We start from the raw sequence: 26,235 nt of genomic DNA on the forward strand, positions 1-26,235 counted from the left end.
TTGTTGGGGATCGGCAAGACCCCTACTTATGAATCGGCTGGACTTGCCCAGGCGCCGAGGCAACAGGTTGCCGGCTGAGTACCACTTTGGTGGATGGAGAGCAACTGGTTGCCTGGGCTGCTCCTCCGCAGCATCCTCGATCTCCGCACGCATGGATGCGCTCGCTAAAAGAGTGTGTGTGACCAACCGCTAGGGATTAGTGATGCCACCGCTTGGGTGTGTGTGTGTGTGTATGCGTATGTGCGTGCGTCTGTGTGTGTTTTTGTGTGTTTGTGTGCGTGTGAAGTACTCCACCTGCCAAGACACATTATAAGGAACACCTCCGCATTAAAATGACATCCAATCTAAGAGCTGTTTAAAAAAAATCTTGTCTTTATACTGAATGCTTGTGGATTGAAACTGCTTCATTATTATGATTACATATTTCAACTAATCAGACACTTTATTAGGTATACCTGTAGTACATTGAAGTCCAATGTAGCTATGTGGATTACTTTGGATGTCAAATAAGACATGCAAGAACATGTTTGAATTGATTATATATATATATATATATATATATATATATATATATATATATATATATATATATATATATATATATATATATATATATATATATATATATATATATATATATATATATATATATATATATATATATATATATATATATATATATATATATATATATATATATATATATATATATATATATATATATATATATATATATATATATATATATATATATATATATATATATATATATATATATCACACATTTCAGTGCCATTGACAGAAATAGCTGTTCCTTTTGATCATTTTAATTAAAAAAATGTACTCATTTAAACAACTTTCAGTTCATCTAACACCATATATCTGTTGTTGTTTTTTTAAAATCCATACAGAGGCGGCACTAGTTGCAGTTGCTTCGGGCCCCGGTCAAAAAAGCCCCCAAAGTGATACCAAATTGGACTCCTTGTGGGGGTACTTGTAGGCCACTGATTCCTTACAATAAATATCGATATCAATTACACCCCTTCAATACCTGACTATTAAAGGAAGAAGTATCCCAAATAAATCAAACAGCAGCCACAACAGCCATCAAGTGTCCATCACAGTCTTATCAGTGCACTTGGAACTTCTTTAATGAGCAAGTTTGCCATGTTGTTGTCCTGAAAAAGGGGCCCCTACGATACATGACAACACATCCAATTAACGTAGTGAAAGCTTTCGCCGCCTGAACGATTTCAGCAACCGGTAACATGATTCTGCACGGCTTGATGATGGCAACTAAGCCCCCCACCCACTTATTACTTCTCTCACTCCCACCAGGCGAATTTCAAAATAAACAGCAAACAAGCATACTGTAAATATAACCCAGAGGGTAATGATGATATCATAATCATATCGTCGCAGAGGAGAGAAAATGTATGTATTTGGGAGCAGGAAAAGCCATGCAGAAATGAGCTTCTGTTTTGTTTAAATGGCTTAATTTTTTCCATTCTGTTTGCACCAAGATTAAATTAAACAGGGTACATGCATACTAATAACTGGATCAAATTTCAGCATTATTATGCAAAGCTGTTTGTGTATTTAATTGACATCCAACATATTACATGTGAGGTTAAACTTCTAGAAATACATGCCAGATGTTTACTCTGTCTCCACTGTTCACAAATAAAGACCAGATTAACCTGTATCACTACTTGTAGTCCCAGAACAAATATTTGAATATACCTCTGTTGTTTATGGTATACATACCCATTTGACAAGCTATTTTCCACTTATTTCTGCACACCTGCAAATTACAAACTAAATGATGACATCAAATCCATTTGGAGAGGGAATATTTTAAATCCCCTGTTGCACAGCAAAACTTTTCCAGCATCGTTCAGGGAAATACAAAAATTGCTGCCATATTTAAAACAATAATGGGAATAGATGTTAAATCCAATTGAAATAGGATCCTCCAAGTCCAAATGGGTTAGAAATATGTCACTGTCAATGGCAGCCAATGATGGAAAAGGCATGGGATCTCTTTTTTAAAACTGAAAATAAATGTAACATAAATTATGACTAATCAGTCATATTTTTAAAAAACAGTGTGGATTATATAAGGTAAAATAGAAGTAGTCAGTTGAGAAGTAACAAAATGTGTCATATGAACTAGATATCAAGTCAAAAAAAGAGCTAACAGTATGCCTAGAATTATTATCATCATTATTATTATTATTTGGGATCAGTCAGCAGTGTGGACGCCCTGTGCTGCCTCTCTCAGGTCAGTCTTGGTATTATTACAAACATTTGCTTTTGTGAATGTTTTCAGAGTGATGTATTTGTTCCTTTTGCTTTTTTCCCTAATGTTTGTCATTCTACCATCTGCTGACCATAAAACAAACAAACGCACACTTTGATAGTCTCGCTTCCACATCCAACAAAAAGGCCAACTATACTCTACATGCCCATCATATTAGTGGCTGCAGTGATAAGTGCCAAGCCTCCGTCTACCACTTTCATCCACACACACAGAGCAAGACAGACGAAGCAAAAAACATTTCTCCTTTCAAGTGGGTGGGCCTCGCTTGCGTAACCATAGCGACAGCACCAAAAATTCAAATGCATCCTGCAAGACATTTTTTTTAACCCCCAAACCTAGTTTTATCTCATCGAGTGGCACATTATCATAATGTCTACTCCGAGTACAATTTGAGCAGGTTGTTGTTGCAGTGCCACGTAATAAAAGCTCAATCCTGTTGATCTAAAGCCGTAGTTCCCCCTCCAAAACACCCACGCATCCACAAAACAGAGTATTGCAGATGTAAACAACGAATAAAAAGCAATCATCCAGTTTGAAAAGATAGAAAATAACACTTTATTTTTGTACGGTGTATGAAAAAAATGGATTTGTCTTTTGAGTTTTTTTAATCCAAGGTGATGTTGACTGAAGCTAAAGCATCTACAGCCCAGCTGGGGTACTGATCGCGGGAAGGGAACATTCTCTTCATGAAGGCACGGATAAAGTCTGGAAAGCGGCCTTCTATGATACTCTGTCGCACGGAGCGCATGAGGTCAAGCTGCGGGTCGGAACAAGTCAAATTGAATATTTTTCAAGTAATGCGACCGCACGTAATAAGAATATCGCAATGGAATTTTGCTTGTCAAAGTCAACCAATCAATAGTTATTTTTGACATCAGTTGACTTATCAGATTACATATAGTCCAGTATAAAAACCTCCAATGTTTACTAGTATATAGTAACTCTGGTGTTAATGTTACTTTTATGGGAAACAAGCTCTAGTGGGAAAAGTTGGATTACAAAATAAAGTAACTGTATTGTTATTTTCAAAAGCAAATCAATCACAGAGGTGACTATAGAATTAGATAAATAATTAGTGTTAAGAGTTCAACAATGATGATTTTAACTAAAATTACACTTCATTTGATTTCCTCTACAGTCAACAATCCATCTCAAGCTAAAGTCTCCATGTCTTTTCTAATGGCTCAATGACTCTCCTTTCAATTAGTAATCGTATTCACTACCATTGACGGCAATGGATGTCCAATACATTTGATCCTTCACAACCAGCCACTCCCAGTTCAAATAGATTGGACATCTATTACCGTCAATGGCACTTACACATGATAACTCACGGCCTTCCAATTCAAATGTATCAGACATCTAAAGACAATTTCTCTCCTCTCAATTCCACAGAGTATAAACATCGCATCGGGGTGCACTAACATTGACTACAGGTAACAGAAAATACTACCGCGAAGTGGAGTTGTTATACGGCAAACACGTCGTTTATTTAAATGTCGCAAAAAATGCTTGGTATTCATCCTCCAGAGCGTGGAACTCGGAGATAAAATCGCCATATTGCCTAGCTCACGCAGCTTATACAGGATAGAGGAGGCGCTGTTTGGAATAGTGATGTGTTGTATAAGTAGACAGCGCGTGTGCGTGTTAAAATGCGCATGACTATTCCACCATAGAACACGTGTCACAAGGGGACACTCCTCACTGTTGTGTTATTGTCACTTTGCACAGTTTGAAGGATGAGTCATATACCACATTGTGTCTGTCTATCAATGGGAATTCAATTGGAATTTCTAACTCAGGCCAAATCAGATCTTTTATTGTTGTTCCCTTTTTTTGTCAAATCTTTATAGGTGCACCCTCAAAAAGACCGAGATGCAAACTTAATTATTTTTAGAGCTGCTAAATTTTTGATAAAGCGAGATTTTATATATATTTTTAAAGATTTTTAAGAACAGACATGATTCCAAGCAATGGATTGCAATTTAATTCACAACCTAAAGGCGAACAGGTCTTTTGTTGACCGTTTTCTCCACTGGGATGGATATTATAAAGGTGGTGTTTTTCTCTTAAAGCAGAACCTACCAGATGGAATTAAATGCCTTTTGTTTAACACTCTTAATCAAGATGAGTATTTTTGGGGACTTTTTAAGACACTGTTTTCATTAGTGCCTTTGACCTCATATTGCATTGGAGCTGTTTCCATTTGTGTTTGTCTACTATTAGACAGGTGCTGAAAATACTTGGTCTCTATAGTTACCTGGTAGGCGATATTGTGGATGGTAATATGATGCATGGCTGCCGTGTCGCTCTTAAACAGGGCGTGCAGGTATGCCCGGCTATGTCTGAAACAGAATGTTTGATTTTATTCAATCAGGGACCATTGGAAATTTACTCCAAGAAATTTCCAGCTCACCTTTTGCAGGTGGGACACTGGCAGTCAGGGTCTATGGGCTGGAAGTCTTTGGAGTATTGCTTCTGTTTCACCTGCAGGGATCCCCAGGGTACCAGCGCCGAACCGAACCTCTAGGGGCGATAGGCATGGGGAATTTTTGTTAGTTTAAAAAATGAAAGTCACATTGGCGGGGTGGGGGGGTCTCACCGCCGTCCGTGTTGGAAAGACACAGTCGAACATGTCGCAACCCAGAGCCACGCACACCACCAAGTCAACGGCGTATCTGTGACAGAAAGCATAAGACAGTCAAATGATCAATTTTCCTATCCCATTTTAAATCTCGTAGTCCCAACTGATTAGGCATTTAACAATGGCACCAATGTTTTAAATTGAGATTCTAGCAACAATGAGTATAGTTATATATTTTTGTCCGAGTACCATTTAAAGAGAGTCAATGATTATTTTTTGGTGGGTACGCCAATGTAAATGTTCTTGTCAGTGTGAGTCAGTAGGAGTAAATCTAGACTTTTTATGGATTTATAATCAGTGACAAGGTGGATTGCTGTAAAAAGTAAAGTGAGTTAGCTATTGAAAATAGACTATCTTGGCCTGGAAAGTCCCTTTGAGTCCTGCCTGTATACTCACCCAACACCCATGAGGTAGCGAGGCTTTTCCCGAGGCAGGTGGTCCGTACTGAGCGTCACCATCCGCCAGAAGTCATCTTTCTCTTCCCCTCCGCTCAAGCCCCCAATAGCAAAACCAGGAACGTCACGCTTTGTCATTTCTATAAACACATAAGATACATTTGACCAACCTGTTAGTATTATACTATTTATAATCATATATAGTCCAATGATAACAAATTGTATTGATTACAGGACGTCACTGTGGCAACGGTGTACCTTCTAGGCAAGTTTTGCGAAGCGTGGCGTTCAGGCCACCCTGGATGATAGCAAAAAGGTTCTGTTTGTGTGGATTCTTGTTGGCAGCGATGCAACGGTCGAGCCAGCGAATAGATCTGTGCATAGCCTCCTTTACACGAGGTCCCGTCACTGTGCTGCTCACTACATCGTCCAGCTGCATCATGATGTCTGACCCTGTGATGAACAGAAACAACATCCAATGGGAGAAATACATTCTTATCTATACAGTAGGTAGGACTTACTGACCTAGACTATTCTGTATGGCAATGGATTTTTCTGGACTGAGCAGAATTTTTTCCCCATCGTAGGGGGATTTGAATGTGACGCCTTCTTCTGTGACTTCGGAGAGTTCGACAAGGGACACCATCTGGAAGCCGCCACTGTCCTTCAAGCAAAGGAAATACATGCTGGTTTTTAAATGATGTTTTTGTTGAGTGACTATAGAAGATCACTTTAAAAACTGACCGTCAGCAGATTCCTTTTCCAATTCATGAATCCATGCAAACCATTGGACTTTTCGATTAAATCAGGACCCTATGGAAGACAATTAAAACGATTATGATTATGAGACTGATTATCTCATCCAATTCCCAACGTGTGTTCACATGACTTGTCTGATAAGATCGGGGAAGCCTTTTTGTCAAGTTTGTGCTCGCTCATGTTTCTCATTTTGCGTATTGACGTAAAATGGATTATTGCACTATAGTACATATTCCCACATAAAAAAAGCTTCTTGTTATATGACCGGCAACAGTTTCAATTATGAGTGCATAATCCAAAACTGATCTTATTCTTGATTATGCCATTTTTTAACTTTAGGATCGCTAGAGGGCAGAATGTAAACAAATAACTGTGTATATTTACTTATGATGACATTTTATTTGCTGGTGTGTTTGTAATGTAAAAATCAGTATGTGCCTTGAGTTAAAGAAACACAAGTTAGGGAATATTTCATGCGATCTGGGAATTTCGTACCGGCCTCATCCCAAGGTGGTACGTGTTCCCGAGACAGATCTGACATCCGAGAGCATCCAGTTGATCCGTGGTGACTCCCTTCATGGTGCCCTGGGTTCCGACTGGCATGAAAACCGGCGTGCTGACATCAGAGTGCGGCAGCTTCAGATCGCACGCTCTCGCTTTAGTCACCGGACACTCCGCAACGATATGTAAAGTGAGGGGAGCCATAACGGCCAGCGCTTTCTTTAAATACATATCTTTACTTGCTAGAGTTTCCATACAAACACCGGCAGCGGCCATGTTGACATGGGTCACGTGAAAAGAAAAGTGGGTTGAGGGCCGTTCCCGTTCGACCAATTAAAGTCAAAGAGACTCAGTTCAAGTTTTAAGATGGCCAATCAAACATGTTTATTCGCAAACGGCAGAAAATGTAGCCAATGGACGCGTTAGATTGACAGGTAAACGTCAATGCTTATTTTGCCGGTGTAGATCGGATGTAGTCTCCGTTGACCGGATAGTGTTGTGTTGAGGAAGTTTTGTTTTTCCGAGTTTCCCGTCTTGATTGATTTGATGTGTAGTTAATGCCCTCATAAGAATGCGAAAATCAAGCTGAGGGATCTACACGCCGGAATCTGCACCATATTTGTTTCCCTGAAGGTAGTAGAAGTCTAGTCTCTTTGACGTGCACTGATCGTATTCTGGTGGGCACCTTGACGCCAAGCAAATCGGGCTAGTCGACGCGGCTAACGTTAGCCTCCGCCTTCCCTTTCTTTCACTGCGGGAAGGAGATCTCCAAACGAAGCCATGGGGAACCGGGGCATGGAAGACCTGATTCCCCTCATCAACAAGCTCCAGGATGCCTTCAGTTCCATCGGGCAAAGTTGCAATCTGGATCTTCCTCAGATTGCTGTGGTCGGAGGACAGAGTGCCGGGAAAAGCTCCGTTTTGGAGAATTTTGTGGGCAGGTAAATCAACTGATCAGTCGGGCAATGTGGTACAATGTTTGTTGCTTTGATTGTTTGTCTTAAATTGCATTTGGATCGTTAAGGATCTGCTCCTAAAATGACCATCAAAGGCACTTTTCATACAGCGAGGCTAACAGGCGGTCAGTGCTAAGTCATTCAACAATTTGGTAATATCAAATTTTAAAACCATTGATCTATGTTTTTTTAATGTTTTTTTCCCCTTTGGATTCAGTTATAAAGCTTAGCTTGTCTATCTGCATTGATCAGTCAAGTGCTGTCAAAGTTATGATCGATGTAATTAAATGCCACACCCACATCATTAGTATTTTTGTTTTGTTTTTGAGAGCATTGTAATGGTTTTACTTCTTGTTTTATCCTTTTTAAAATTATATTAGAGCTTCATTTCCAGAATCTAAATTATTGCAGCTGGTCTTTGGTTGTACAATAGCTCCCTTTCAAGTCTTTTTTTTTTCTTTTTTTTTTGTTAGAAGTGGAGACTTCAGCTAGACACCACTTCCTTCTCCATCTTCCGCTTTCATTATTTTTTGGGCAATTCAGATGTTGCAATTTTGCTTGTGCATTCTCATTGCATTTTTTTTCTTTCCCACATCAGCAGCGAATAGGATCCGCCTGTAGATAAGAGCCTAAACAAGCTCTTCTCTGCCAGCTCGTTGAGCAGGTTTTTGCACCGATTATAGCCTGTGCTGTTCTGGAGAATGCACAGTCTTTGCCATTTGATTAGAAAGCCTGCTCTAACTTGCTTACCAAAAGTAACACTTGTACAGGCTTGTCTTTTTATATTTTTCACGTGACAAACCAGATATAAGTTAAAGACACTCATCGAATTTTAATACCCGCTATCTCATGGTGCAAATGTGCAATGACCTTTGCATTGTCATTGTCCCAGTAAAAGTATGACGCATGCTTAACAGCACCTTAAAGTACTGAGGGAGTTACCTTGAGTTTTGTAAAAGAACTCGTTTGATCACGTTGTTGGGAATAAACGTTAAGGATGTATTAGGATGTGGTAAAATATAAAAATGTATTCAGTAAATGTTATTGCTATGGAAAGGTTTAATAGGAGTTTCAGAGCAACAAAGTGCAACTCAAATTTGCTATTTAGACTCGGTATGACTCTCAACTGTTAAAAAGCATCAGGGCTTTGAAAATTCAAATATTGAAAGCACAATCTATTCTTTGAACATTAAACTGTTTAAACTGAGAGGGCTTGAAAGCAGCAGATCAAATGAATTGGACACAAGTTGCCGTCAATGGCAGCCATTGCATTTAAAAGGAGTTCATATGAAGGCCAAACTGGCCCCCGACACCTTGAAATACATTGTAAACTGTCTCTTTCCATTCCTTCCTACATAAAAAGTAAAAAAAACAAATTAGCTTTTCTCGGACAATGATTCATTGAATTAGGTTCAAAGTACAGTGGCACATCTGACGTCAAACTGAGTTCAATCTCAGAAGCTGATCTACTTCCGATTTGAACAATTCCCTCCACAAAAGCCATAAAAATGGTTCAAATGTATCTATGTGACTATATTTCATTTACACAAACAGCCTGAGGCAATTCCAGGTGGCTTTAAAATACAATAATAATATTTTACTGTGTTCATTTTCTGTTCTTATTACTGTCAGTGTTCTCTTCTGAAGTATAGTTTTATAGTCCTCAATGGATTACTATCTGCTTTGCTGTTTAGAACTACTTTTGAAGTTATATTGGTAAACCAAACTACATGTATGTTATTGTTTTTTATGGATAATGGCTGATGTTCTGCTATTTTGTTATAGTCCTCTCCTGTTGTGATGGAATGGATTCAAGTGCAGCAATGTCAGGATGTAGCCAATGCCCCATTGGGACTAAACATTCTGTTATCTTATCATTTGTTATAACAGACAAAATGAGAAATAGAACGTTTTTATTTGAGTTTTAGAATAGGCTTTGGGGTAAATCTATAGCAGGTTTGAAAATAGCAAATCCCACATGATGTTGCCCATTCAGACTATCCTGGAAGAATGTTGTCAATTGAGTTGGATATAAACCAAAATGGGATTTAAGTCTCTTTATGCTGCTGTGTAAATGTAGCCTAGAAATTTTTTCTTCTCCTATATTTAACTGTGTCGTCTGTCCCTCGACTCCCATCCTATCTCGACACCAACAGCCGTCCTGGGTGGAGGTCTTTGGCATATCTGTCTTTATCTTCAATGTTGTGAATGGAAGGCTGCAGCACTCTTGTGTGTCTGTGTCATTATAAATCCATTAGTCGGCCGAGGTATTGAGGCACTATATCAAACTGTCTGCTTTTACTAAGAGAATGAAGTTTATTCCATACAGAGTGTGCCACCATTTTCTCTCACTACCCTACTCTTCCTCATTCTGCTTTCTCCAGGGAGAAACGCGAATGCCGACGCTCGACCTCTTCTATCCATAATGCATGAAATGATACACAATCTGCTCAGCTTCGTCTATCATTTACAGCCCATCAATAATGGAATCCAGGGCCCTTTGCTTCCCCATTCAATAGCCCGCTCGCTATTAAAGCACTTCTTTTTGTGAAGATGACTTTGCGAATGGGCCTTTTCATGGAGGCGTAATGCCTCGGCTTGAATACAGCTGTGGAACATTTCAACAGTTGGATCAATTTGCCCATCGGCGAGGTTGAGTAGCTATCACTCGATCATAATGTTGGGGCAGCTCTGGTTCACTATTCATGCTTTTCTATATTGTCAAGCGTGCTCAACAAATCCCCCCCCCCCCCCCCCTCCTCAACGCTCCACATTCTGTGGATGACACAGCAACGACTGTTTTGTGCTGATGTAAGAGCCCTCTAGAACCTTCTCGTTGTACTCTGCCAAAACCACTGCCCTGTACAAAAAGACTGCGGGACTTTTCTTCTCTTCCCAGCAATGACTCAATGCTCCCAGGATTAAGTCAGTAAGCATCGGCTCGCCTCGGTACGCCCCGAGTCTACGATCTTGTGGACGTAAGGAAAATATCCCGGGGTGGGTGTTTCTTATTACCCCCAGATGTTGAATGTTAAGGGAGGGGAGGAGAGAAGACGAGAAGTAGTGGTACTGGTGACTGACTCATTGGCTCCATTGATTTGAGATTGACCCCCAATTATGAGTGGGTGACTTTTAAGGTCAAAATTACAGATGAATACAAATTACAAAAGGATGTGATGTATTTAAGTGAAATTGACTGTAGTATGACATCTAACTGTCCCAATATTGATAGTTTTCAAGCAATGCATAAGAACCTAGTTGAGGTTATTTACCATTGTTTTTTTTTTAATAACACCCACTGGCTAATTCCAAATATACAATGGATGATGTCATTCAGTTCTAATGAAAATGAATTTTGGTTTTCTTGAACTCTTAACAATTACTTAACACAACATGTTGCACTTGACAGCTTTTGTCACCGTCATCGATTGTCGCTGCAAAGGCGTCTCGGTGGCTCAAAGCACTTGTATTGACATTGGGTGGTTTCGCACAAAAGCTTATTGAAGCTATTAAACCCACTTATTCCTTAAACGTGAACAATGGACACAGTTGTTTACTCGAAAGAGCCATAACGAGTAATAGTGTTGTAAAACTACAAGTTCTGTTAAGTGACTTTATATACAATGAGTCCTTCACATTAGAGTTTACATTTTTACTTGATTAAAAGCGTAACCAAATGTACTTGAAGAAGGAATCAATGTTCTCCATAGAAATGAATGGAAACGTCATTGAAGCTTTCCTGCAATCACAAAATCGTAATTGTCAAGTTTTCATTAAGACTACCCTGATCAAATTTAATATATAAATATAAAGGCAATAAAAATATAGTGCCATTTCTGTTCGAGTCTCAATTGCTTGAATATTTAAGTTATTGTTAGTTTTGCACCATTTAAGTTATGCTAGAAGACTATAACTCATTTTTTGCTTATAATTTGATTAGTAACATGTATTTTTTTAAAAAGTACTTCTAAGTCAAAATACTCTGTCATTTAAATATAGTATTTTGTGTACTCCATATTTAATAGTACACAATGTCCATATAACATAATAGAATCTAAAGAGTTAGTTGAAGAAGTCATAAAAAAAGTCCTGCTTTATTTAATGGATATTTGTGTTGGATCTGAGAGTAAAGCCTGTTCTTCCTGAAATCACAGTCTGTCCTGAGTCATTATCGACAAAGCTGTTCCGACAGCTGCTCAGTCCCAAGGTTTACTAATTAAACAAGAGCGAAAATGTAATATTCCCCACTGTTCCCTCATCCCAAACTCTCGGGTATTTTATTCCCACCTATAGCAGTGGGAGTGAGTGTGCATAAATGGCTCGCTCGACTAGGCCGTTAATGATGAGATAAAATGACTTTGTCACATTTGATTTGGTATATTTGAAAGGCGCAAGGTGTGAAATCCACCCCCGTGCCCGTCAATCTTTTAAGAACCCATACTGTGGGGAAAAAAGTGAAGTAGTCTACAGCAGATTTTTTTGCCTTTTTCTTTTGCTTTGTGTTTGCCCATCTCTTTTGTGTAGCGTTGTTATCCAACATGTTTTTGTGTTGCCTCTGTGTTAAGATGGCCATTTCTCTCTGTGTCACCTCAAGGGACTTTCTTCCACGAGGATCTGGCATTGTCACCCGCAGACCTCTCATTTTGCAGTTGGTCAACAGTAATGCAGGTGAGTGTGTCACAGCACTGTTTTATAACCACAAGATGAGGTCGTCGTCATTGCAATGCTGTCTGCCTCTCCGCTCAAGGCGACACACTCCCTCTCTCTCGTCTGCTGCCATCAAAGCCTCCTTAATTTAATATTCACTCTTCGCCTTTTGTCCTTTCCCCCTTCTCCGACCTCTGTGCTCAGAATATGCCGAGTTCCTACACTGCAAGTCAAAGAAGTTTGTGGATTTTGAAGAAGTGCGTGCAGAAATCGAAGCGGAGACTGACAGAATAACAGGCTCCAACAAAGGGATTTCCAACATCCCAATTAACTTGAGGGTCTACTCACCAAATGGTAATGCTGCACAACAAAACACAAACAAACCAACCTCCACATGACATTTCATTATGGATTTCATGATTTAAAAAAAAAGAAAATACTTGAATGGAATGGAATGCCCAATCGATTTTCACTACCCTATCTCCCATTCAATTCACCCAATGGGTTAAATGAGTACCCTATACAAGGTTATACTTCAAAAGAAAGAAAAACTAAAAGTTCTGCTCTTCACCTAGTTTTAAATCTGACGCTGATCGACCTTCCGGGAATGACCAAAGTCGCTGTGGGAGACCAACCGGTAGACATCGAGCATCAAATCAGAGACATGCTGTTGCAGTTCATCACCAAGGACAGCTGCCTGATCCTGGCTGTCACGCCCGCCAATATGGACTTGGCCAACTCGGATGCCCTAAAGATCGCTAAAGAAGTGGACCCACAGGGTAAGCAACTTTCTTTTTATTTTTTTGAATAAGCTTCACTTTCATTTACATCGATAATTTAAATATTGGCAAACCTGTGAAGGCTTGCGCACCATTGGCGTCATCACAAAACTGGACCTGATGGACGAAGGGACGGACGCAAAGGACATCCTCGAAAATAAACTTTTGCCCCTACGGAGAGGTGAGGTGTTTGATTCCAGCTCATTGATGCTTTGAAACTTGCTGATTTTAAAGCAAGAACTTTCCATGACTTTCCAGGTTATGTTGGCGTGGTGAACCGCAGTCAGAAAGACATTGACGGCAAGAAGGACATTCGTGCTGCTTTGGCAGCCGAGAGGAAGTTCTTCCTGTCTCATCCCGCTTACAGACACATAGCAGAGCGTATGGGAACGCCACATCTTCAAAAGGCTCTCAACCAGGTCTGGACACCATTGTCAAAACAATTTTGTCCTGTAGCCTTCTTTCATTTTTAATCCTCATTGTTTCATGTTTGCAGCAACTGACCAATCACATCAGAGACACACTTCCAGGTCTGCGTAGCAAGCTACAAAGTCAAATGCTCTCCCTTGAGAAGGAAGTGGAGGAGTACAAGAACTTTCGTCCAGATGATCCTACGCGCAAGACCAAGGCTTTATTGCAGTGAGTGCAGTACATATGTAGTATATATATTTGGATGCTTTATTCATTCATTCCTTCTCCAGGTTTTATCAAGTTTTGTTGCCTTCAAAATTGAAGCATTTTGAATTTTGAATAACAGTTCTGTTGTCCTTGAAAAGACTTGAGTCATTTTTTTCCATTTCTTAAGAACAAATAAACTTTTTTTTCCATTACACTCATTTTTTTACCTTGTTTTTAATTGGACAACAACAACTCAATTATAAATACATACATAGATTATACAATCCTATACTATACAATACTATAAATAAAAATATTGAATTCAGACCATTTTTTTTGTCGCAAAGCACTCAATTTAAAAATCTATTATAAATATAATGGCTTCAACTGACCATCAATTGGTTTTATATTACTACAATGTGGAATAGGACAAAGATGAGTTTGACACTGCTGTTCTACAGGATGGTACAGCAGTTTGGTGTGGACTTTGAGAAGCGAATTGAAGGCTCCGGAGACCAGGTGGACACCAACGAACTATCTGGCGGTGCCAAGATCAACCGCATCTTCCATGAACGTTTCCCGTTTGAACTGGTTAAGGTTAGTAATGCTAAAAATGCTAAATTTCCTTGATGGCGTCAGGGAGTCAATCTATTTTGAGTGGGACGACTGAGAGCGATCATTTGCTGCCAGTCAATATGGATTATTGCATATATCATTGATAATTGTGGCATTTGAGTTAATTTTGCATAATGGCACATTGTGGAGATTTGTTGGCTCAGTTTTTACGCTTTGTTTCCTCGGGCTTCACAGATTGTTTTTGATGAGAAGGAACTGCGACGGGAAATCAGTCACGCAATCAAGAACGTTCATGGTGTCAGGCAAGTGAAACACCAGATAAGCTTTCACTGTACACATTATCTGCTGTAGGAAACAGACCGTGCTCTTTTCACAAACACATTATTTATGTATTCAATGAAGGAATGAGACACATAGTTTGGGATCTCTGTTGTCACTTCAATTCTGCCAGCAGTGTTTTTTTATGCTGGTGAATTTAGTTGTTTTTTGTTTCACTTTCCCGATGTCTACATTTGTTATGATCATCACGTGGTTTTTGTACGAGGGTTTAATTGTCTCCTTTGTTTGTCTGTCACGTTTCTGTTTTTTTTTCATTTGCAATATCTTGTGTGTTCAGAACAGAACAAAAATTAGCCCAAAAAATATGTAGATATAATACCTCAATATTTGTGGATTAAGAGAAGCAGGGTGAGAATTCCATGAACTATAAAAAAAAATCTAAAATGGGACTAAGGTTGAGTCGTTTATGATCTTAAATTTTTTATTTTACATTTTATTTCAATTATGTTGTGACTAGACTTATCGGTTGACAGTTAACATTTTAGCTAAAATTGTGCATTTGAACGAAAACCTATACTATAATATATACAAATTATATATTAATTTTTTTCATGCTTTCTTAAATTAAAATAAGAGGCTGAAATAGGCAAAGTAAAATACTTTTTTTTCATTATATATCGATGCAAAAAAAACAAACAACCTTTCTTTAAGCCTTCTTTAAACACCAAATACATTTGTATGTGCTCATCCATGCATGATTGTCAATGTTACAGCCCTCATGTGTGTTAACCATCCCATGTTTTTGTGTGTACTTGCGCCCTGTCCCCCTGTGCATCCTCAGAACGGGGCTGTTCACTCCAGACCTGGCGTTCGAGGTCATCGTGAAAAAGCAGATCGTTAAGCTGAAAACGCCTTGTCTCAAATGTATCGATCTGGTCATTCAGGAGCTCATCAACACAGTCAGGCAGTGTTCCCACAAGGTACTGCAGATGTCCAACATCTCCCAACTTGGCACGAGAACACGGGGCAAGCGCTCCTCAGTTTTTCCCCCGCCAGCCCCGTGTTCAGACGTCGCTGTCGTTTTGTGGAGTGTTGTGACGGGTGACGTGTTGTTGTGATGGTGAGATGTTTCGCAGCTCCGTCTGGGCTTCCTTGGTCGTGCAGCTCAACCCTAAAAATGTTTAGCAGGGCAACAATGAGTTAAGATGATATTTGGCCCATGAGCTGCAGTTGACGTCCACCCGAGATGTGTTGAAAGCATTGGCTTGTCCACCTCTTGCCTGTTTCTTATCGAAATGACTAACTGAACTCCTGCTTTTTCTTCTTCCCTTTTACTTTCTTCCTCTTTTTTTCTACTCTCTGCTATCCAAAAAAAAAAAAACACTCCTAACCCCCGCGGCTCCCTCCAGAACGGGGCTCTTCACCCCCGACCTGGCTTTCGAGGCCATAGTCAAAAAGCTGATCCGCAAACTCAAAGAGCCCAGCCTCAAATGCGTGGACCTGGTGGTTTCCGAACTCACCGCGCTGACTGTGAAGTGTGCCCATAAGGTAACCGTGGGACACACCTGCCGGGAGACTGGCACAAAAAAAATGCCTGTCATGGCCTCTTTTTAGGGCTCTCATTTAACTCTTTGGCTTCCTAGACACTAAACGTCTAATCCATTTTGACTAGAGGAGGATTGGACGTCCATAGTTGTCAATGGCATCCAAGGAGTTAACAAAAAATCCCATTTTATCCCATTTTTACATTTTTTTTTTACTAAAAACCAAAACAGGATAAAAAAAACAACCAAATTCCCATGCCATTTGTGTCCCCAAATCCATTTTTAGCAGACTTTAAAATTTTCTTTTAGCCCACTCCCATGAAGTCATTAGTTCATTACAGTGTTGTTTCTACACCACCTCCACATTGCTTCCTCCCTCTTCTCTCCACGTCCAAATTCCAACTTTGATCGCCTGCTATGTTTCCCTGCTGAGCCACATTGGCAGACTGACATTCAGATGGACCTGCAGGGATGTAGGGAGGGTTTGGATATTCTTATGCTGGGCCTCAAAAGGCGCTGTGAGCCGAGTTGCCATAGCAATGGTGCTCCACTGCCTCCTTGTGGATAGACGAGAACCCTTTACTCAACCCGAAGCCTTTTTCCATTTTGATCACCTTCAAATAACACCACATCACATGTTTACGATCAGCCAGAAATATATATCAATATTTGAATAACTATTGAATCAACATTTTAACTTTTACTCGGATGAAATCTATTATTATTATTATTTTTGTCTGGCTGATGGTCAAGTCATGGATGTATTCCAAGTATGCCGACTGTGTATGTTTTGTAAAACGCGTCGTCCTGTAACGGCACTTGACCGTCTCCTTCCCTTTTCTTTGTTATTCTCACTTCTCACTCCTGTCCTCTCTCTATTGGTAAGTTGTGCTAGGCTCACCTCGCATGTCTACCCCGGCGTTTTCTTCCGGCAATCGCCGCATCAGTTTTCTTGTTTTTCAGCTCAATTCCTACCCCAGACTGCGAGAGGAGACGGAGAGGATTGTCACTGGTCACATTCGAGAAAGGGAAGGAAAAAGCAAGGACCAGGTGGGATGATGTTAATTTCAAGAGTGTTCAGGATATTTCTTCACTATGACCAATTGCATCTGTACAAATGCTGGTTAATTATGACCTCTGTCCTAATTGTAATTTTCTGCTTGAAATGAAGGTTCTGCTGCTGATTGACATTGAACTGTCCTACATCAATACCAACCATGAGGACTTCATTGGCTTCGCTAAGTATGCACCCCCCTCATGCTTTAACCCCATCCCTGGCTCCATCCTTTCTTTCTTGCAGCGATGCTACTTTTAGTGCAGATGTCAGGTTCATTATTCGATGCTCGCTATACTCAGATTTACATTTATTCCAACAATATGTACAATTTGCCCTGGTTTGATTGGTGCTTAAGTTTGCAAATAGCTAAAATGCATCTGTGTGCCTTAATAAAAAGGCAGAAAAGTTGCGTTTCTGTCAGTCAAATGAAATGCAACACCATAAGCCTTTTCTTGTCATTCTTAATATGAGGTGTGAGCATGTCAGCATGTAAAAGTAACTTGTGATGTTCTATCCCGCTGTTAAAAAGACCATTTCACTAAAGTCAGTGCTTTATTTCTCTCTAAAGCAGCCAATCAGTTAAAAACAACAAAAATTGAGTTGGAACCACTTCTAAGTCGTAAAACCTTTTAAACATGGAGTTTATTATATCATCATAATGTCATGTTGACGTTTTTATTTTTTTACCGATGCAAGTCGTAATATTACACCCCCATGATTGACAGTGAAATTAATTAATTGGCGGGCTCTATCTAACCCAACAGTTACAACTAAAGGCTCTCAACTTAACCATCAACAGAGCTGTTCTATTCACTTATACCAAAATGTAATCGGACGCTCGGTGTGTGTTTTAATGCATCCGATGAAGCGAATGAGCGCGCACGCCGCCGTGCATCTGCATGGCGAGTGGATTCCCGTAAATAACGCACTGGAGCTCATTTGGGGCTCTTTAATCGTTCTTATGACATCACTTTCAGTCTTGACTACAGAAGGTTGGATGATGGTAGCCCCCCAGGGTACAGCAACAACAGGTGGGCTGTAGGGCTGTGTCTATGTATACTTGTGTTTGATAGAGTCCTCCTTGTTACTATCAAACCTGACTACAATTGATTCTCATGCCAAACTAAAATAGCAGTGGCTTGAAGGCTTTTTTCCTCCTTCTAGTGTACTTATTATCTCCTTTTTTTGTAAATTGACAGCGCACAGCAGAGGAATACAGCAGCCAACAAGAAGCGGGCCATTCCCAACCAGGTATGTTTCCTCAATTCCCTCTGACTTATTCATGGTTGTCAAATTGAATCCCATTTCTGACACATTAGCAAGCCTATTAATAATACCTGTCTGTTGCGCTAATTTAGGCCACTCCTTTTAATCTGCCCTCATATTTATTGCTGCTAATGAAATCTACCATGTACATTGTTTTAACTAGAAATTTGAATTATTTTATGTAATCAATTCACATCTGACTTCTTAAAAAGCTCTACATTTATTTAGTCAACCCCCAAACCTCGTCTCTGCTTTGCTGCAAAACAAAATAAAAACATACTTGCATCTTAAGTTTGCATGTGAGTGTGTGGGCATGCTTTTCTCTTTTGCAATTAAGCATTTCAATGCCCTAATTGTAATTTATCTGCATTAACTTTTGGTATCATAAGCAAATGCAAGCATGATAGCACCTCTTGCAGCTTAAACCATGACATAACCAAATTGTGGTTTATGTGAAGTCATTTCTAATTGCATGTAACTCTCTTGCTCTGTCTCTCCCCTCTTTCTTCTTCTTTCCCCTCCAATTTCTACCCTTCCTGACTCCTTCTTTCTGTGCACTCTTCTTTCCCCACCTGCCTGCTCTTTGGGTTTTTACTACCCCAACCTCTTTTTTTTGCCCTAATACCTCCTTCCCTATTATCACAGGGTGAAATTCTGGTAAGTACCCACTAATATCAGCTGTTACCTTGCTAAAGCAAGGCAGCAGAGGTAGGGCCGAGCAGCAGAACCCAGGCCGTCGCTTACGGTTAAAGCCGGGAGATAAAAAAGAAGCCATTATTGTCAGCACATTGAGTTGTTCTACCCCTTCGACAGCTCGACGTTTTTGGGAAGGTCTTGGAGGAGAAGGTACAGTCAAGTGCCTTGCGGTGACCAGTAATTTGGGACCGCCTGTGCCATCACGGTTAATTCGTTGATAACAAGACAGTAATTGTCTAGAATTCTCTCCACGCCACTAACATTTAAAGACGGCACCGGTTTTTGTTGTCTCCAAGCTATCACCTCTGCTGCCTACACCCTTTTTAAGCTCGGTGGACCCCAAAAGTCCACCTTGTTTTGACCCAGACTTCATTAGGGAGTTGGGGACATCCAATCAACAACATATATTCATCATATCTTCTTCCCTGCATGTCACTGAACATATTGAAAACGAATGGATAACTTCTATTCATGCCACATCAAAATAATTTTAGTTATTGTTGTTAACTTTAGTTACATTTGTGTCCTGTTTATGTTACTAATTCAGGTGATGGGTCCTGGTTGTCAAATTACTGACGCTGACTTAACTAACTTAATTTATTGGTTGAAATTGATGGTGATACACGTCTGGTTTATTTTGATTCGCAGGGTTGCGCTCTCTCAATCAAAGTGGATTGGTTGTCTATCACTGTTGATGGCATTTAATGTGAAGTGCTTCACTCTGGTGATGCAATCTCATTAATTTGACATTTTGCCTTTGGTTGGGAAATGCAGAAATTTAGATTTGATACAAAAAAAACATTTGTAATATGTAGAAACTTGTTTTCCTTGTTTAAAAGGAGTGATAAGTCCATATTTATAAATCCTGACACATTCACTTTTAATGTTCTATTCTTTCGTCTTCCATTACTACGCCAACTACAATTAAGATGGTGCATAGTACTCTCAAGAGTAAACCTACCGTCCGTCTTTCTTCACATTCGTGTCGCCATTTTCACAGATTTGGAATGTTTGAAAAAGGTTCTTTTTGTTGCTAAGGCAGCCTGCCACTGGAGCTTTTAATGTCACGCTTTCCTGTCCGTGTTTATGTTGGCGCCTACCAAGTGTAAAAAGTCCAGTCTAGTCTGCCTAAATGAAGGATTATAATGAATGTGTCCATTGGAAATCATCTGATTTCACTTCCCTCAATCTATTGAGCTCTGTAACTAAAATGAACTCTTTCCATAATTCACTTGGTAGGGATTCCTGAACATCTACCACCCTGCTCCAGATTCAAACCCCCATTAACCCCACTAACACGCCCTCTTGTTTGAACGCATACTGCTTAAAAACTAACAATGCTTATTACTACCAACATGTGTTGTACGTCCACGTCGTTTCATTTACTCATAAGTCATTATGAGGATGTTTAATGTAGTGTAAAAAAAACAACTACGGTAAGTGGGTAAGTTTTTATTCACATCTTAATAGAAAACCATTCTACATATCATTTAGCTGTTTTTGTTAATAAAATGTCTATATTGACAAAGCTATTTTTGTCCCCCTCCTCACATTTTTAATTAGGTCATAAGAAAAGGCTGGTTGACCATCAACATAAGCATCATGAAGGGGGGCTCTAAGGAGTACTGGTTCGTCCTGACTGCAGAATCCTTGTCGTGGTATAAAGATGAGGAGGTGAGTGGCATCCAAATGCGTTTGTCAATGTGTGTGTCCCTGCCCAGCCTAACCAATGTGCAGACTACTGTTCAGCAGTAACCGGATGAACAGGTAGTCTGAACACTGGGCAGGCAGGGGGGGCGAGGAGGCCTCTGATGAGTGGAAGGACCCTGAGGTCAATGTGGCCGTCGCTGGCTCGCTCACTTCTCTACTTGGGACAGAGTACACAAAGATTAAACATTACCCCTAGGCCCACCATAGAGAACTTGTATACGTTTATGTTGCATCTTGTATGTGCGCACAGTAAATATGACATTTTTAATTCGCATACATTTACCAAAAAAAAGAAGAAATTTGACTACGCACGCTGTTGCATATTAATGCATTTAAACCAGAATTTGGGGAAACTGTACTATTGTTCAAACTAAGTTTGTATTTTTTCATAATTTAACACGTTGGCTGCCAATAACTGGCAGTGAATATTCACTTCTCGCCCTCCAACTCAAAATGGATTCAATCTCCGTCAATGCCACTGAAATATGATCATTCAAATCCAGCCATCACACCATTTTTGGTCATTAAGACTAACAATCGACTTGAATATTCTTTATTTTTTATGTATTTAAGTATTTTAAATATCAATTATTTATTTTATAAATGCATTCTAAATCAAACAATCATAAAATAATAATGAATGATAACAGGATTATTAAAGTTAGCTTTTTTGTTCATTAATGTATACATTTTGTATGTAATTGCACATCAGCACACACACACAAAGGACTTTTCCTAGCGTTGATAGATCAAACATTTATTAAAATTGCATCATCACATCTCCATATAGAGATAAAAATTAATTTCGTGAATATGCTACTTACCTGTTTATCGTCTTTTCCGAGGCTTTTTGCGCATTTGGTCGACTAAAGCGTTGACCACGAGCGCCAAGCGAACACGTTGCACTTTCTTAAACGCTGGTCGCCGTCGAGAGAGAGAGAGAGAAAAAGTGTGTGACCGAGCGAGCAAGTAGAGGCAAACTGACGTGGCAGGCGGGCTGAAGTGTTCCAGCCGGGATATGACTTTGGAATTTGCAGGAAATCGTACTGGGTTACGGGGGCCGACGGGGGCGTGGGGGGTTGTCACAGTGTGTGTGTGTGTTTGTGCGTCCTTCGGTTTTGGACTGTGGGTCCAAAATCTTTGCCATAATTCGTTTGTGCACACTTAGACATCATGCACAATGTTCATGCAGCACGTCTAGGTTTATTTTGATCTATATATTTGTTTTTGTGAGTGTCTTTTTTTGGGTGATGTCAGGTTTGAATCCACGCCACCCACTGCAGACATAAATGCTTCCAGATGTTTCTTCTCACCAGTGAAAGCTGGCACCCAACCTCCCCCTCCACACTTTATGCTCCTCCTTTTCTTCCTCCCCCACCCACATTGTGCATTTTACATCGATTGTAAAATATTTGACTTTTTCTCTCCTTTATATATTATAAATGCTATCGCCACTGTTTACTGTATTGACTCAACTTCAAAAGTATTTGGACAATGGTAATGGGTTACATTTATCCAAAGCTTCAGTGTAGGGGTCCTTAAACCTTTTTTCCCCTCAAAGCTACATTATCGCTCACAACTCTGTTGGGGTCCCAGGGGTCAGATAGGCCGTCTGACATAGAAATGTATGACACGGACCCAAATGACCACAAGTAGGCCTCATTGTTTAGTTGAAATGGCTAACCTGGTGCAAGTATTTTATCAACATACCATTCCCAGCACATATTTTATTGTTACGAGTGATTTGCAAATTGAGTAAGTACTTTAATTTAAAATACTGCAGGATCTGAAAGGATTTTTTTTTCAATATCATGAAACAACATAACATCTTGACACTGATTGGCTAATATCTTGCACATTCCTGATTGAGAAAATACCCGGATAGCTGAATATTAAACTTAAATGTTGAGTAAGAACATTGTTAAAAAAAAAGTGTTGTACTGAATGCCAAAACCGGTAAAGAATTTTTTTGTATAAAGGTTTAGGCCACTGGGTGATGTACTCCCTAATGTTTCATGATCAATTACAATGATATCTCGTCCTGGCAGGAAAAAGAGAAGAAATACATGCTGCCTCTGGATAACCTGAAACTCAGAGATGTAGAGAAAGGCTTTATGTCCACAAAGCACATCTTTGCTATCTTCAACACAGAGCAGAGGTAAGGCTTGCTTGCCATCCAACTTGCAACCGTATCTGCAGCTTTTTCTTGTGTTTCCACAGAAACGTATACAAAGATCTACGACAAGTTGAGCTGGCCTGTGACTCTCAGGAAGATGTGGACAGCTGGAAAGCATCTTTCCTCAGGGCTGGCGTTTACCCAGAGAAAGACCAGGTTAGAGCATTGTCGTCAAATCATGATTAGCAATGTTTTGTTAACTCACTCCCTACCGTTGACGGGATTGACGTTTAAGCTATTTTTAAGCCTATTGGAATAGAACTTATAGAATGTCTGTATTAGGGCTTGCTATAAACTGATAAGGCTCTTTTTTGGTTGTGTTTTGACCCAACTTGACTATTGACAGGAGGAGAACGACGAGTTGGCCCCGGTAGATACGTTCTCCATGGACCCTCAGCTGGAGCGTCAAGTGGAAACCATCCGCAACCTAGTGGATTCCTACATCGGCATTATCAACAAATCCATAAGGGACCTGGTGCCCAAGACCATTATGCACCTCATGATCAACAGCGTGAGTTGAGGAAGCTTTCTTGAGCTCGAGAAGGTTCACGGCTCAAGAGCCACTTTTTTCGCTACAGGCTAAGGACTTTATCCATTCGGAGCTGCTGGCTTACCTGTATTCATCAGCCGACCAGAACAGCCTCATGGAGGAGTCGGCCGAACAAGCGCAGCGCAGGGACGAAATGCTACGCATGTATCACGCCCTCAAGGAGGCGCTGCACATCATTGGGGACATCACTGCCAGCACCATCAGCACCCCCGTGCCTCCGCCTGTAAATAGCACTTGGATACAAGAGGCCAGGTGAGACACTGCCACAACAACAAAAAAACACATTTTTTAATACCTTCCTGTCAGTTTTTATTTTTTTATGTGGATAAACTGCTAAATTATGAGGATGTTTATCTTGTGTTGTGATCCCACCAGCCCAACCCCTCAACGGCGGCCGCCCCCCTCATCAGCCCCTCCTCCTAGCCGCCCCCCGGCCGTCCGAGGGCCGACACCCGGACCCCCCTTAAACCCCAGCCCGGCCTTCGGGTCCGTCCCTCTCAACCCGTCCCCCAGCTTCGGCGCCCCTCCTATCCCCTCCCGGCCTGGCCCGACGCCGGGGGGCTTCAATCACCTCCAGGACCCTTTCAGCGCACCACCGCAGATTCCCTCCCGCCCGGCGCGCATCCCACCCGGCGTTCCCAGGTACGTCACCGTAACTTTCCCCCTCCTCCTGAAACTCAACTCTCCTTTTTCTGTCTCTGTCGGGATGTTTTGGTTTCACTGCGTGTTCTCTATCTTTTCTCCACACTGCAGCCGAAGACCCCCTGGTGCTCCCTCTCACCGACCCACCATTATCCGCCCCGCCGAGCCCTCCCTGCTAGACTAGACACTGTGGGCCCCACCCACCCACCGTAATTCTCTTCTGCGTGTGTGTGTGTGCTGGAAGTGATGAGATATTTTTGCAGTCAGGTTAATTCACTGGCTGCCATTGACGGTGATAGACAAACTAGAGTCGGTATGGAAAAATATCCTTTTTTTTTACTTTAACCAAATAGTAACGTTTTCTACATACTACATTCAACACCCAAATTAAGAAGTCACATCAACAAACTTTAATGTTATTGCACAAATTAGCTCAGTGGCTCCCATTGACAGTGATGGATGTCCAATCCATTTTGACGCAATGGCTTGGGGATATGTTGCTGTCCATGGTACTGAAACATAATAACTCATAATTCCAGACTTTTCATGGCTCCTTAAAACACTATCGGGAGAGGATTAAAGTAGAATTCTGACATTTCTCCCAGCATTTGGTCAAAAAAGCATTGCCTTAGTCATCCAAAAATGGCAGTGAATAATAATAATAATAATTCACATTGAAAAACACATAACACACACGCACGCGCGGACTAGCCAAACTTTCCTATCCTATTGATTTTGTTCCTAAATGATTTTTGTTTCCTCAAAGTAAAACAAAGGGCAAATGTAGCTCCTACCCATTAATCGGCCACGTGCACTTTCTCCCCGGCTTTTTAACTTAACTTTATAGTCACCTCTATGCATTGAAAAAAATCCTTGTAAATAGCCAGAAGCGGGGAGGAAGCACTTGTATATCTCATCGCTAAACCGAGAGCGGTTCATGTGACTAACTCTTATTTATAACCCGCCTTGCTTTGGTTGTGCGTAGGTAGGATTTTCATCGGTCGCTTGCTTTAATGCGGGCTTTCCCATAATATGTCAGAGTATTTCAGCATTTTTAGATTGATAAAAATATCACCTTTGGGAAAACCTGTTTTGACATGACGTGATCACACAAGGATGTTAATGCATTACTTGTGTTTAATAACGGCGGTAAAGTTTGTGTTAAAGGCCCATCTTGTTCACAAAGCTTTTTTTTGTAATCACAAATGGAATAGGCCTTCATTGTCGTCCTTATTATTTCACGCAGGGGTGTCCACACTTTCGCTCATAAGGGTCATAAAAGAAATGATAAATAAGAAGAATGATCACAGTTTTTTGAAAATGAACTCTTTCAGTGCTATTGACGTTAATAGACGCCCACTGGTGTGAATTTAAATCAGGATTGGAAGTGTATTGCTGTCAATGGCATCCAATGAGTTAAGAATGACTTCCTGGACTTGATTCAAGTACCAAGATAAATGTTGTTGTTTTTTTTTTTTTTTTAAATCAAAACTGGACAGAGGTTTTTGCGATCTTAAATAATCTGTGATATGAAATAAGACCGAGACTAACAACTATCATCATTCATTACATGAAATATGACAATTTATTGGCCATTGTCCAGCAGTCTATTGACCCTTTCCTCCCCTTAAAAATCATAACACTAACTGATCACGAGAAAAACTGAAATTAAGTTCCTAGACTGCGGCTCACAGTTTGGACGCCCCTGCCGTCTTTCTCGCAAATTGACAGCAAACTTTGTCCACGAGAGATGGCGAGATTTGCGTGTTGTGGTAATAGCACACTGCACAGACCATGTGTTGTGCCACATATCACGTGATGTCTTTTTTGTTGGCAACTTGCCCGTGTAACCTCACGCGTGCCATGAAGGGTCAATAAAAGACGTGTACAATCATGAAACGGTCGCTTCTGGTGCTTTGGTGTCTCTTCTCTTCTTTCTGGATTCTTCATCATTTTTGTCAATGTTTTTGGGGACACACACGTAGACATATACACATACATGTATACATGTACACATACATGTATACATGTACACACATGTATACATATACTCATACATGTATACATATACACATGCATGTATACATATACACATATATACACATACATGTACACAT

General features: G+C 40.3%; 2 protein-coding genes and 1 long non-coding RNA gene across 7 annotated transcripts; 1 reads left to right on the forward strand and 2 right to left on the reverse strand.

Annotated features, from left to right (window-relative positions):
• Nucleotides 1-16: 16 nt before the first annotated feature.
• qtrt1 (queuine tRNA-ribosyltransferase 1) lies at nucleotides 17-7,009 on the reverse strand. Of its 2 annotated transcripts, none has more exons than XM_077735416.1 (9): nucleotides 6,617-7,009; nucleotides 6,107-6,175; nucleotides 5,888-6,026; nucleotides 5,621-5,815; nucleotides 5,364-5,502; nucleotides 4,926-5,001; nucleotides 4,740-4,849; nucleotides 4,584-4,668; nucleotides 17-164 (listed from the first exon to the last, which is right to left on the reverse strand). In XM_077735416.1, the coding sequence occupies exons 1-9, from the start codon at nucleotides 6,896-6,898 to the stop codon at nucleotides 27-29; spliced, it is 1,233 nt and encodes a 410-aa protein (XP_077591542.1). In that variant the 5' UTR covers nucleotides 6,899-7,009; the 3' UTR covers nucleotides 17-26. The 2 variants fall into 2 exon arrangements, with proteins under 2 accessions (XP_077591542.1, XP_077591541.1); XM_077735415.1 differs by lacking the exon at nucleotides 17-164 and adding an exon at nucleotides 2,852-3,080 and having other exon boundaries at nucleotides 6,617-6,997.
• A 67-nt stretch (nucleotides 7,010-7,076) lies between these two features.
• On the forward strand, nucleotides 7,077-26,017 carry dnm2a (dynamin 2a). 3 transcript variants are annotated; one of them, XM_077735414.1, is made up of 22 exons: nucleotides 7,077-7,255; nucleotides 7,384-7,563; nucleotides 12,173-12,246; nucleotides 12,430-12,579; nucleotides 12,801-13,004; nucleotides 13,087-13,185; nucleotides 13,263-13,423; nucleotides 13,501-13,643; nucleotides 14,084-14,219; nucleotides 14,433-14,500; nucleotides 15,887-16,025; nucleotides 16,985-17,071; nucleotides 17,193-17,263; nucleotides 18,278-18,329; nucleotides 18,990-19,001; nucleotides 20,604-20,714; nucleotides 22,799-22,908; nucleotides 22,971-23,082; nucleotides 23,273-23,437; nucleotides 23,505-23,728; nucleotides 23,852-24,118; nucleotides 24,230-26,017. In XM_077735414.1, the coding sequence occupies exons 2-22, from the start codon at nucleotides 7,403-7,405 to the stop codon at nucleotides 24,300-24,302; spliced, it is 2,619 nt and encodes an 872-aa protein (XP_077591540.1). In that variant the 5' UTR covers nucleotides 7,077-7,255; nucleotides 7,384-7,402; the 3' UTR covers nucleotides 24,303-26,017. The 3 variants fall into 3 exon arrangements, with proteins under 3 accessions (XP_077591540.1, XP_077591538.1, XP_077591539.1); XM_077735412.1 differs by lacking the exon at nucleotides 15,887-16,025 and adding an exon at nucleotides 15,319-15,457 and having other exon boundaries at nucleotides 7,078-7,255; XM_077735413.1 differs by lacking the exons at nucleotides 15,887-16,025; nucleotides 18,990-19,001 and adding an exon at nucleotides 15,319-15,457 and having other exon boundaries at nucleotides 7,078-7,255.
• Nucleotides 20,477-21,738, reverse strand: LOC144209177 (uncharacterized). Of its 2 annotated transcripts, none has more exons than XR_013329019.1 (2): nucleotides 21,575-21,738; nucleotides 20,477-20,904 (listed from the first exon to the last, which is right to left on the reverse strand). It is a non-coding gene; the product is annotated as an uncharacterized LOC144209177 (long non-coding RNA). The 2 variants fall into 2 exon arrangements; XR_013329018.1 differs by having other exon boundaries at nucleotides 20,477-20,907.
• Nucleotides 26,018-26,235: the final 218 nt, after the last annotated feature.

This window comes from Stigmatopora nigra, chromosome 15, assembly GCF_051989575.1.
Source record: "Stigmatopora nigra isolate UIUO_SnigA chromosome 15, RoL_Snig_1.1, whole genome shotgun sequence".
NCBI lineage: Eukaryota > Metazoa > Chordata > Actinopteri > Syngnathiformes > Syngnathidae > Stigmatopora > Stigmatopora nigra.